We start from the raw sequence: 13,282 nt of genomic DNA on the forward strand, positions 1-13,282 counted from the left end.
GCATTACCCATGCTTTTGTTAGCTCCATCAGGACCAAGACATACCTTTGGTTTCTTCTAATAGCTCTTCTGTGAATCGGGCTACTTCTACTACTGATGACCAGGGGAAGCCTTTCTCTACGGCAAATACAATACCATCATAGAGGATGTCAAGTAAGATGTTTTTCCGGGACTCTTTCATTTCTTCAAAACCTTTCCATTTTGTCAGTCTTCTCAGAAGCTCTAGACCTTCCTGCTTCTGGGGGAACAAAAAACACAGGCAGGTTAGGGTCCTATCCACATTGCAATGCCATTGTCTTGTCTGTGCTGGCTTCTCATGGAGCTCCCTGTTAGAAATCAAAGCCAATCCCAGGTACAACTAATTGCACATTTATCTTTGATTTCCTTTTCTCTCAACTCTTTAGGTCTCTCTTCCCGATAAACATAAAATTAGGAAGAAGGAAGAGACCTTCAAGATCATCTAATCCAACTCTCCTTTTTTTGGCAGACTGGAGAAATTGAGGTTCAGAGAAATTAAGTGCCCAAGATCAAATAGACCCTGCCAATTGGTAGAGCTGAGATTTGAATCTGGGTTCTAGGATTCCAAATCTATGATTCTTCCCATTGCTCCTTACTAGCCTGTTCTCTCTCTCGATTCTCCCTCTTCTCACAGTGCTTGATAACTTCACTACAACCACTATGGTACCCCTAACAGGTTCTTCCTAATATTGTGCCTTTTTTCCCTATCAAAATTCTCTTTTCCTTAGTCAACAGGTTTCTATGCCAGAAACAAACATGACAAATTAATTCATACTGAAGTTTTAATAGCAAAGAGTAGTATAGAAACAGTTGGGGGAGTGTAATTTAATAAAAGGAATATTTCTCCAGTGAAAATCCAAGTGTTAGGACAATTAGATGCTTCAAGTGAGAAAATGTATATAAAACAGTTTGCAAATCTTAAAGAATTATACAAATGCTTGCTGTTATTATCATCATCATCATCATTTAACTAAGGAAATTGTTTCCAAATTTTATGTAGCAATGTCCCCATTTAAAAAAAAAAAAAACAACACATATACTCCCTATACTTTTTTTTTTTTTTTTTTTTTTTTTTGCTGAGGCAATTGAGATTAGGTGACTTACCCAGAGTCACACAGCTAGGAAGTATTAAGTGTCTGAGGCCAGATTTGAACTCAGGTTTTATTGACTTTAGACCTGGTGCTTTATCCACTGTGCCACCTAGCTGCTCCTACTTCCCCACTTTTCAGAAAATAATTTATACAAATTATATTCTTAGCTGGTACTTTATTAAAATAAATTACAATTTTATTATGAAATATAATTTTATAATATTCAAGTATACAATAAGATCATATAACATGCATTGATGTATATTTATAACATTTTGTAATTTTAATAAATCTATTTCAAGTTTTAAAAAGTTTTGGTGTTACTTTGACACTAAGATGTGCTAGCCAAAATGAATTATATTGACACAAACAACTGATATTATGACAATATATGATATCACTTTGAATTAATATAAAGATTATTTAACTTTGAGTTTATATACTTAAGTAAAAAACAAAAAGCAAGAAACATAAAGAAAGGAGGGAAAGTATCATTGTGCTTTCAGAGTTCATCAAATCTCTTTGTAGAGGAAGAGAGTATTTTTGGATTGTCTTGGATCATTGCATTGCTCAGAGTAGCTAAATCTTTCACAATTGATTGTCTTACAATATCAGTTACTATGTATAATGTTTTAGTGGTTTTTCTCACTTCACTTTGTATCAGTTCATATTAAGTCTTCACTGGTTTTTCTGAAAGCATCCTGCTCATATCTTATGCTACTATTGTATTCCATCGCAATCATGTATCAAAACTTGTTCATCTATTCCCCAACTGATAGACATTCCCTCAATTTCTAATTGTTTATTATCATAAAAAAGAAATACCATACATATTTTTGTGCATATGGGTCCTTTCTCTTTCTTTGAACTCTTTAGGATATAGAACTAGTACCTGGGTCAAATGGTATTCACAGTAAAATAATCCTTTAGATATAGTTCCATATTGTTCTCTAAAATGGTTTGGACCATTGCACAGCTCTACCAATAATTTATTAGTGTACCTATTTTTCTACATTATCTCCAACTTTTGTAATTTCCCTTTTCTGTTATGTTAGCCAATTTGATAAGTGTAAGGTGGTATCTTAGAATTGATTTAATTTGTATTTCTCTAATTAAAAAATGATTTAGAATATTTTTTCATGTGGCTACTTATACATTCAATTTTTTTCTTATGAAAATCCAAGTTCATATCCTTTAACTAATTTATCAGTTGAAGAAGGGCTCTTGAATTTCATGTAATCGAAACAATCCATTTTATTTCTTGTTATCTTCTCTATCTCTTGTTTGATTATAAAATTTTCTCTATCCATGGATCCGACAAATAAAATTTTCCAGGTTCACAAATTTCTTTATGATAAACACCCTTTATGTCTAAATCATGTCCCCCATTTTGACTTGGTATATAGTGTGAAAATATTGCTTTACGTCTAGTTTCTGCCAAATACTCCACCCTTCCCAGCAATTTTTTGTCAAATAATGAGTTCATGCCCCCCCAAAAATCAAATATTTGTGTTAATCAAAACTAGATTTTATATTTGATTTGGAAGGTGATTAGGAAATACTGGAGTTTATTGAGTGTGTGTGTGTGTGTGTGTGTGTGTGTGTGTGTGTGTGTAGGAGAATGACATAGACAGAAATGTTTTAGGAAAATCACTTTGGTAGCTGAGTGGAAGATGTTTTGGAATGGGGAAAAAACTTGATCCAGAAAGATTCAAAAGCAGGTTATTACTCTACAATATTGAGTAATAATGTTGATCATGGAAATATTTGCTTCACCCTTGATCTTGTTAGGAAGGCTTCTAGCTTATTCACATTACATATAATTCTTGCTTTTGATTTTAAATAAAAACAACTTATTTTAAGTAAGGCTTCATTGATTTTTATGCTTTCTAATATTTTTAGTAAGAATGGGTACTATATTTTTCCCAAACCTTTTCTGCATTCATTGATATTATCATATTATCATGGTTATTTTTGTTATTGATGTCATAAATTTTGCTTATAATTTTCCTAATATTGAAGGAATCCTTTATTCTTGGTATTATTGTTGTCTTTCACTTTTGAAGACCAATGACATCACACATGATATCTTGACTTGTATAAATTGGATTTAGAATTGCACAAAGTCATCAATCAGTCACTCTCTTTTCCAGAGTCATTGATATCCAGTGACAAGACAAAAGTTAAAGCAATTGGTTATAGCTCAGGATGCAGTAGATGATGTTGATGATTTCAATGTCTGTTCTCAGTGCTCCACAGCTGCTGCTTCAGCCACCTTCATGGCTGTTGGGACAAACTATTCTCATCTGCCCATTCCACTGGGGAAAGTATTTTCTTATGCTTGGTATAGATTCCCTATAACTCACCAATGCATTTGAGGCCTGTTGGTTACCCTCAATCTGTCACTATAGTTTTACTGGTGAACATGAACTTCTTGGAGCCACAGGTAAGAGTTGAGTGGCAGATGAACTTCAAAGGTGAATTAGCAGCCTTGAAAGGGGCTCAACAAGCCCTCATGCCAGAGGTGCAAGTCCTCCTCAAATACCAGTGTTCCTCATTCTTGGAAGAAATCTCATCTGGTCATGGCGCATGGACTTTATGGTATTTTGCTATAGTCTCCTTGGCACTATTAAAAAATCATTATTGTTGTTTTTGCATTGATATTCTTTAGGAAAATTGAACTATAATTTTTCTTCTCTGTTTTTGTATTTCCTACTTTCGGTATAAAAATCCTATTTTGTCATAAAAGAAGTTTAGTGGGACTCCTCTTTTCCATTTTTTCAAATAGTTTATATAGTATTAGAGTTAATAATTCCTTAAATGTTTGGTAGAATTCACTTGTAAATCCATCTGGTCCTGGGGGATTGTTCTTAAATAGCTTATTTATAGTTTGCTCAATTTTTTAAAGATAAAGTTATTTAAGTTTTCTATTTATTTTTAATCTAAACCATTATGTTTTTGTAAATATTCATCTATTTCACTTAGATTGTCGGTTTTAGTGGCATATAATTGGGTAAAATAACATCTAATAATCACTTTAATTTCATCTTTAATGGTGGTGCATTCAACCTTTTCATGCAATTTGGCTGGCAATTTGGGTTTCTTTTTTTCTTTTTCTTAAAAATCAAATTAGCCAATGCTTTGTCTATTTTATGTGTTTCCACACATACACAAAATGAGTTCCTAGCTTTTTTTAGTTCAATAGTGTTTTTTGTTTTTGTTTTTACTTTCAATTTTATTAATCACTTCTTTTTAAGATTTCTATTTTTGGTGTTTAATTGAGGATTTAAAATTTTTTCTTTTTCCAGTTATTTTGATTTTATGTCTAATTCTTCAATTTTCTCTTTCTCTCTTTTATTGATATATGCACTTAGAGATATAAAATTTTCCCTAAGTACTGCTTTGGCAGAAACCCTCAAATTTTGGTGTGTTGTCTCATCATTCTCTTTAATAAAATTATTGTGTCTATAATTTGTTCTTTGACCTACTCACTCATTCCTTTTAAATCTATTCTCCAACATCCCTTTATTAAATATCATTTTTATTGCATTAAGGTCTCAAAAGAATATATTTATTATTTCTACTTTTTTGCATTTGTTTGAAATTTTTATGTCCTAATAAATATTTAATTATTGTGAAGGTGCCCTGTACCACTGGAGGAAAAAAGACATACTTCTTTCTATTCCCATTCAAATTGCTCCAGATGTCTATAATGTCTAACTTTTCTAATATTCTATTCATATCCATTATATTGTATTGCAGATGGATATGGAGGGAAGGAGTTGGGCCAAATAATCTCTAAGATCTCTTCCAACCCTGAGAGTCTATACTGGTCTGACCTTGTTCAGAAGACTTTTCTTGTTGAACAAGTAGAGTTCTGAGAAGTAAGAATCTATGTAAAAGGGGGAAAAAGATAGTGCAAGGAAAGAAGGTTGGCTAGAAAGTAAAGCCCTATCAAAGGTAGTAAGCAATATCATCCTTGGATTAGGGATGGGGCATCTAGATATTACAGAAATAATCCTAATGATGTATAGCTATAGATATAACCCAACCTATTCAATGTGATTTGAGTAGTACTAAAAAAATCCCATGTAGCAATGATTTTCCTTTCTAGAACTTGAAATTTCTACCAATTTGTCTCCAGAAGGGCATCTTGAAAATGTTTATAGGAGTGGAAACAAGATGCCAGAGAAAAGCAGGAACTTGCCTGAGCTCTCCCAAATTCCTCCTTCAAACAATTATAAATCATGACCCAAAATGAAGTCTGAGAAATAAAATCCACAAAATGATGGGGTGAAAATTTTTGCATCCAAATATAATTTAGAAGGACTGCAGGAAAGGTTTGTCTCATTTGAGTAAAAGGGGTATTCAGTTCAGCAGAGAAAATGTCTGAGTAAGTCAGTGGGAGGCACTTAGCCCCAGCAAAGATTAGCAGCCAAGGCCTCATGGCCCCCAGTATAGCAGGCTAATCACATAGTGAGCCATATATGAAGCCTCTAGATCCCAACACAGCAGATGAGCAGACAGGCCCAGCAGGCCACATGCAGCAGGTAAGCCACTGGCCCCAGAAGCCCTAGTGCAATAGACAAGAATTCAAACCCAGAGATTCTGGTAAAGCAAGCCAAGGGCCAGTGAAGCTTAAGACAGTGCCTTTGTGCCCCAGGAACAGAGCTTAGCTTTAAAGACCATGAAATATTCTGGGAAATGATAAAAAACAAGCAAAAATAAAGTCTGACCATAGAAAGCTACTAGGGTGACAGGGAAGATCAAAATACAAACTCAGAAGAGGACAACAACATCAAAATGCCTATGTAAGAAAACTCAAAGAGAAATAAATTGCTCTCAGCCTTCCCTCCCCCCCAAATTCCTGGAATAGCACAAAAGGATTTAAAAAATCAAATAGGAGAGGTAGAAGGAAAATTTGGAAAAGAAATGAGACTTATGCAAGAGAATCATGAAAAAAAGCTTAGTAAAGGAAGCATCAAAAAGGAAGGAAGATGGATAAAATTCACTGAAGAAAACAAGTCATTAAAAATAGAATCAGTCAAATGAAAAATGAGGGAAAAAAGCTAAACCAAGAAAATAATTTCTTAAAAATTAGACTTGGGCAAATTTATACATATATCCCAAAAGATTTAAAAAACAAAAAAACAAAACAAAACAAAACAAAAAAAATAAAAGAAAGAAAGAAAATGACCTATATGTACAAAAAATCTTTATAGCAGCTCTTTTCTGGGAACAAAGAACTGGAAATTACCTATCAATTGGGTAATGGCTGAATAAATGTATAATGTGAGTGGGATAATTTCAGAAAAATCTGGAGACTTCTATGAGCTGTTGCAAAGTGAAATGTACTGTGTACAAGAAACAGCAATATTGTAAGTTGATCAGCTATGAATGACACAACTATTCTCAGTGATAGAATGATCCAAGACAATTCTGAAAAACTAAACCTGTAAGTTCAAAAAGATATGGCCTTCAAATTTCTTTTTTAAAAAGAATAATAGCCTTTTATTTTTCAAAATATAGGTAAAGATAGTTTTTAACATTCACTTTTGCAAAACATTGTGTTTCAAATTTTTCTCCTTCCCTCCTTCTTTCCCCCCTACACAGCATATAATCCAATATAGGTTAATGTGTGCAATTCTTCTAAACATATTTTCATATTATCATGATGTACAAGAAAAATCAGATCAAAAGGGAAAAAATGAAAAAAAAAAACAAGCAAGCAAACAACAAAAATGTGAAAATACTTTGTTGTGATTCACTTTCAGTCATAGAGCAGATGCTTCTTTCCATTACAAGTGTATTGGAATTGACTTGAATCAGCTCATTCTTGAAAAGAGTCCAATCCATCACAGTTAATCATCACATAATTTCTTGTTGTTGTGTACAATATTCTCTTGGTTCTACTCAATTCACTTAGCATCAGTTCATGTAAGTTTCTTTAAGTCTTTCTTAAGTCAACCAGCTGATCATTTCTTATAGAGCCACAATATTCCATTACATTCATATACCATAACTTATCAGCCACTCCCCTAGGTAGCACAGTGGCTAGAGCAACAGCCCTGAAGTCAGGAGGACCTGAGTTCAAATCTGGCCTCAGACACTTAACACTTCCTAGCTGTGTGATCCTGGGCAAGTCACTTAACCCCAATTGCCTCAGGGAAAAAAAATTATCCCTGCTTTTTTCTTTCAAAATAATTTATTTTGTGAGTGAGCATCCACTCAGTTTCCAGTTTCTTGCCATTACTAAAAGGGCTGCCACAAACATTTTTGTACATGTGGGTCTTTTTCCCTGCTTTAAGATCTCTTTGAGATACAGACCCAGTAGAAACACTCCTAGATCAAAGAGTATGCACAGTTTTATAGCCCTTTGGGTATAGTTCCAAATTGCTCTCCAGAATGGCTGGATCAGTTCACAACTCCACCAACAATGTATTTATGTCACAGTTTTCCCACATCCTCTCCAACACTTATCATTATCTTTTTCTGTCATCTTAACCAATTTGAGAGGTATAAAATGGCACCTCAGAGTTGTCTCAATTTGTATTTCTCTAATCAATAGGGATTTAGAGTACTTTTTTATATGATTAAAAATGGCTTTAATTTCTTAGTCTGAAAATGATCTGTTCATATCCTTTGACCATTTATCAATTGGAGAATAGCTTGATTTCTTATAAATTAGAGTCAATTCTCTATTTATTTTGGAAATGAAGCCTTTATCAGAACCTTTGACTGTAAAAATGTTTTCCCAGTTTATTGCTTCCCTTCTAATCTTGTTTACATTAGTTGTTTATACAAAAACTTTTCAACTTGATATAATCAAAATTTTCTATTTTGTGATCAATAATGATCTCTAGTTTTTCTTTGGTCATAAATTCCTTCCTCCTCCAGGTCTGAGAGATAAACTATCCTATGTTCTTCTAATTTCCAATTTTCCCAGCAGTTTTTGTCAAACAGTGAATTCTTATCCCCAAAACTGGGGTTTGGGGGTTTGTCAAACACTAGATTATTAAAGTTATTAACTATTTTTTCCTGTTAACCTACCCTATTCTACTGATCAACTAGTCTATTTCTTAGCCAATACCAAATGGTTTTGGTGACCGTTGCTTTATAATATAGTTTTAGATCTAGTACAGCTAGGTCACCTTCATTTGATTTTTTTTTTCATTAATTTCCTTGAAAGTCTTTACCTTTTGTTCTTCCAGATGAATTTTTTTTAGATCATTAAAATAGTTTTTTGGGAGTCTGATTGGTATAGTACTAAATAAATAGATTAGTTTAGGTAATATTGTCATCTTTATTATATTTGCTCGACCTATCGAAGAGCACTTAATATTTTTCCAATTGTTTAGTGTGGAAAGTGTTTTATACTTTTGCTCATATAGTTCCTGACTTTCCCTTGGCAGATAGATTCCCAAATATTTTATACTATTGGCAGTTACTTTAAATAGAATTTCTCTTTGTATCTCTAACTGTTGGATTTTATTAGTTACATATAAGAATTCTGATGATTTATGTGGGTTTATTTTGCATCTTGCAACTTTGTTAAAGTTGTGGATTATTTCTAATAGCTTTTAGTGGAATTTTTGGGGTTCTCTAAATATACCATCATGTCATCTGCAAAGAACAATAATTTGTTTTCCTCATTATCTATCTAATTCCTTTAATCTCTTTCTCAACTCTTATTGCCGAAGCTAGCATTTCTAATACAGTATTGAATAGTAATGGTGATAGTGGGCAACCTTGTTTCACTCCTGATCTTATTGGGAATGGTTCTAATTTATCTCCATTATATATGATGCTTACTGATGGTTTGAAATAAATGTTACTAGTTTAAGGAAAAGTCCATTTATTCCATATTCTCGTGTTTTTAATGGGAATGGATGCTGGATTTTATCAAATATTTTTTCTGCATCTATTGAGATGATCATATGGTTTTTGTTAATTTGGTTATTGATATATTCTATTATGCTAATAGTTTTCCTAATATTGAAGCCCTGCATTCCTGGTATGAATCCTACTTGGTCATGGTGTATTATCTCAGAGATGGTTTTCTGTAGCCTTTTTACTAATATTTTATTTAAGATTTTAGCATCAATATTCATTAGGGAGATTGGTCTATAATTTTCTTTCTTTGCTTTCAAACTACCTGGTTTAGTTATCAGTACCATGTCTGCGTCATAAAAGGAATTTGGTAGGAGTCCTTCATTCTCTATTTTTTCAAATAGTTTATATAACATTGGAGTTAATTGTTCTTTAAATGTTTGGTAGAATTCACATGTAAATCCATCTGATCCTGGGTATTTTTTCTTAGGGAGTTGATTAATAGCAGCTTGTTCTATTTCTTTTTTCTGAAATGGAACTATTTAAGCAATATACTTCCTCCTCTGCTAATCTGGGAAGCCTATATTTTTGAAGGTAGTCATCCATTTCACTCAGGTTATCAAATTTATTGGCATAAAATTGGGCAAAGTAACTCCTAATTATTGCTTTAATTTCCTCTTCATTTAATTTCTCTCTTTTCATTTTTAAGACTAACAATTTGATTTTTCCTCTTTCCTTTTTCTAATCAGATTTACCAAAAGTTTATCTATTTTGTTGGTTTTTTCATAAAACCACCTCAGTTTTATTTATTAATTCAATATTTTTTTCTTTCAATCTTATAAATTTATCTTTCTAATTTTAGGATTTCAAGTTAAGTATTTGATTGGATGTTTTTAATTTGCTCTTTTTCTAGCTTTTTAAGTTGCAAACCCAATTCATTGATCTCTTTCTCTATTTTATTCAAGTAAGCCTCTAAAGATATAAAATTCCCCCTTATTACCGCTTTGGCTGCATCCCACAAATTTTGGCATGTGGTCTCATTATTGTAATTCTCTTGGGTGAAATTATTGTGTCTATGATTTATTGTTTCACCCATTCATTCTTTAGGATTCTTTAGTTTCCAATTACTTTTTGGTATATTTACCCCTAGCTTTTTGTTGAATGTAGTTTTTCTTGCATCATGATTTGAAAAGGAAGATTTACTATTTCTGCCTTTCTGCATTTAATTTTGAGGTCTTTATGTCCTAATATATGGTCAATTTTGTATAGGGTCCATGAGCTGCTGAGAAGAAAATTAATATGAAAAATTCTTTTGCCTTTCTGAATATCAGATTTCAGGCCCTTCTATTCTTTAATGTGGAAGCAGCTAGATCCTAAGTGATCCTTATTGTGACTCCTCAGTATTTGGATTTTTTTTCCTAGCTGCCTGTAATATTTTTTCCTTAGTCTTATAGTTCTGAAAGTTAGCCACAATATTCCTTGGAGTTTTTATTTTGGGTTCTCTTTCAGAAGGTGTTCAATGAATTTTTTCAATGCCTATTTTACCTTCTGATTCTTTTACATCTGAGCAGTTCTTTTGGATGATTTCCTGTAAAATCATGTCTAGGCTCTTTTTTATCATCATAATTTTCAGGAAGTCCAACAATCCTCAGATTATCTCTCCTAGATCTATTTTCCAGGTCTGTTGTTTTTCCAAGTAGATAGTTAACATTTTTTTCCTATTTTTTTCATTTTTTGGTTTTGCTTGACTGATTCTTGATGTCTCAATGACTCATTCATTTCCATTTGTTCAGTTCTGATTTTTCATGAGTTATTTTCTTCATTAGATTTTTACTTCTTTTTGTATATGTCCAATTGAGTTTTTAAGTGAGTTGTTTTGCTCTATGGAATTTTTTTCCATTTCACTAATTTTTTTTTACTGAGTTATTTTCTTTTCAAATTCACAAATCTTACTTTCCTGGGAGTTATTTATCTTTTCCAATTCACAAATTCTGTTTCCCTGGGAATTCTTTACCTTTTCCAATTCACATTTCAGGAAGTTGTTTTCTTTTTCTATTTTATCAAATTTTTCTTTTAATGAATTATATGCCTTTTCCCTGCTCTATTGTGGAGCTTCTCTTTCCTTTCCACATTTTTCTTCTAGCTCTCTTTTAAGATCTTTTATAATTTCTTCTAGGAGAGCCTTGAGTAAAGGGGACCAGGCTATCTCCCTCTTTGGGGTTTTGTCTGGAGACTATCTGCTATTAGTCTCCTCAGAGTTGGAAACCTGCTCTTTCTGTATAGAAGCTATCAATAGTTAAGAGTTCACTTGGCTTTTTTAATCATTTTTTAAAAAGTCCTTAGGGTCTGCCTTCAGGGGACAGAGGTTACCAGCTTCCTCTATAGAACAAGGATAGATGGACTGTAGCTGTCCTGCAAATGGGCTGCAAAGAGGAGCTGAGGAAGTGCCCTGTGAAGAGCCCTGCAGCAAAAGTGGCACTGCCCTGGGCAGACCCCTTTCCCCCCTCCTGTTGCAGCTGCACAGGTGTGCTGTGGTCCATGCTGAGTCACTCCTGGTGCTGGGTGGGTGTGGCCAGGTCCTGTTGAGGTCTGGTATTTTTTTGAGTACACTCTATCTTTGACATTTGTGTTACTTCTCTGCTGATCTACTGCTTTGCAACCAAAGCAGAGCAGCCAACTTGTGGTATAGTCCTCCCTGCAAATTCCCCACCCACAAAGACCTCCCCCGCCCTGGTCCACTCAGTGTGCTAGTCTCCATGTTCTGCCTCCCTGCCTGTGCTGGCCTCCTCCCTCCTATCAGGACAAACCTTTTCTGGCGATCTTCCAGATTTTCTTCAGCTGGTAATTTGTTGTACTCCCAATATTCGTGGATTTTACCAATCAAGCACTATTCAGAGGCTGAATTTGGTAATTAGTAGTGAGGGTAGAAGAGAGCTTAGAATGAAGTGTGTATTCTCTCCACCATCTTGGATCCACCTTTTAAGAATAATCAATTCTGATGCTTTATAAACTATTTAGGAAAATAGATGAAGAAGAAATCCTACCAAATTCCATTTAGGACACAATATGTTGTGGATATGTAATACAAAAAAAGCCAAAACAGAGAAACAAAACTATAGACTAATTTCCTTAATGAATATTGGTGCAAAATTTTAAAGTATACACTAGCAAGGAGATTACAATAATATATCACAGGGATCATATATCATAGGCCAGGTGGGATTTATAACTGTATTGGAGGATTGGTTCAATATTAGGAAAACTATTAGTATAATTGATCATATCAATAAAAAAACCAAACAGGAATCATATGATTATCTCTATAAATGCAGTAAAAGATTTGGCAAAATATAGCACCCATTCCTATTAAAAATATTAGAAAATGTATGAATAAAACAAGTTTTCCTTAAAATGATAAGGAGCATACTGGTCTTATATCCCAAAGGGATCTTAAAGAAGGGAAAGGGACCTGTATGTGCAAGAATGTTTGTGGCAGCCCTCTTTGTAGTGGCCAGAAATTGGAAACTGAGTGGATGCCCATCAATTGGAGAATGTCTGAATAAATTGTGGTATATGAATGTTATGGAATATTATTGTTCTGTAAGAAATGACCAGCAGGATGATTTCATAGAGGCCTGGACAGACTTACATGAATTGATGCTGAGTGAAATGAGCAGTACCAGGAGATCATTATATACTTCAACAACAATACTATATGATGATAAATTCTGATGGATGTGGCCCTCTTCAATAATGAGATAAATCAAATAAGTTCCAATAGAGCAGTAAGGAATTAAACCTGCTACACCCAGTAAAAGAACTCTGGGAAATGATTATGAACCACTACATAGAATTCCCATTTTGTCTGCCTGCATTTTTTATTTCTTTCACAGGATAATTGTGCACTATTTCAAAGTCCAATTATTATATTATATTTAACATATACTTTAACATATTTAACATGTATTGTTCTACCTGACATCTGGAGTAGGGGGTGGGGGAAGGAGGGGAAAAATTGGAACAAAAGGTTTTGCAATTGTCAATGCAGAAAAATTACCCATGCATATATCTTGTAAATAAAAAGCTATAATAAAAAATTATAAGGAGCATCTATCTAAAACCATCAGCAAGCTTTATCTTTAATGGGGACAAGTTAGAAGCCTTCCCAATAAGATCAGGAGTGAAACAGGGATTCCCATTATCACCATCATTATTCAGTATTGAATTGGAATGTTAGCTACAACAATAAGAAAAAGAAAATAAATTGAAAGGATAAAAACTGGTGATGAGGAAAAAAAACTAGCACTTTTTGCAGATGACATGATAGCATATTTAAAGAATCAA

General features: G+C 33.4%; 1 protein-coding gene across 1 annotated transcript in view; it reads right to left on the reverse strand.

Annotated features, from left to right (window-relative positions):
* C2H8orf74 (chromosome 2 C8orf74 homolog) overlaps nt 1–13,282 on the reverse strand; it is a 55,896-nt gene that overhangs the window by 39,527 nt on the left and 3,087 nt on the right. The window contains exon 2 of the mRNA XM_074287548.1: nt 45–237. Within this exon, the coding sequence (XP_074143649.1) occupies nt 45–237 (193 nt within the window). The remainder of the gene's footprint in view (nt 1–44; nt 238–13,282) is intronic.

This window comes from Sminthopsis crassicaudata, chromosome 2 (assembly GCF_048593235.1).
Source record: "Sminthopsis crassicaudata isolate SCR6 chromosome 2, ASM4859323v1, whole genome shotgun sequence".
NCBI classification, from domain to species: domain Eukaryota; kingdom Metazoa; phylum Chordata; class Mammalia; order Dasyuromorphia; family Dasyuridae; genus Sminthopsis; species Sminthopsis crassicaudata.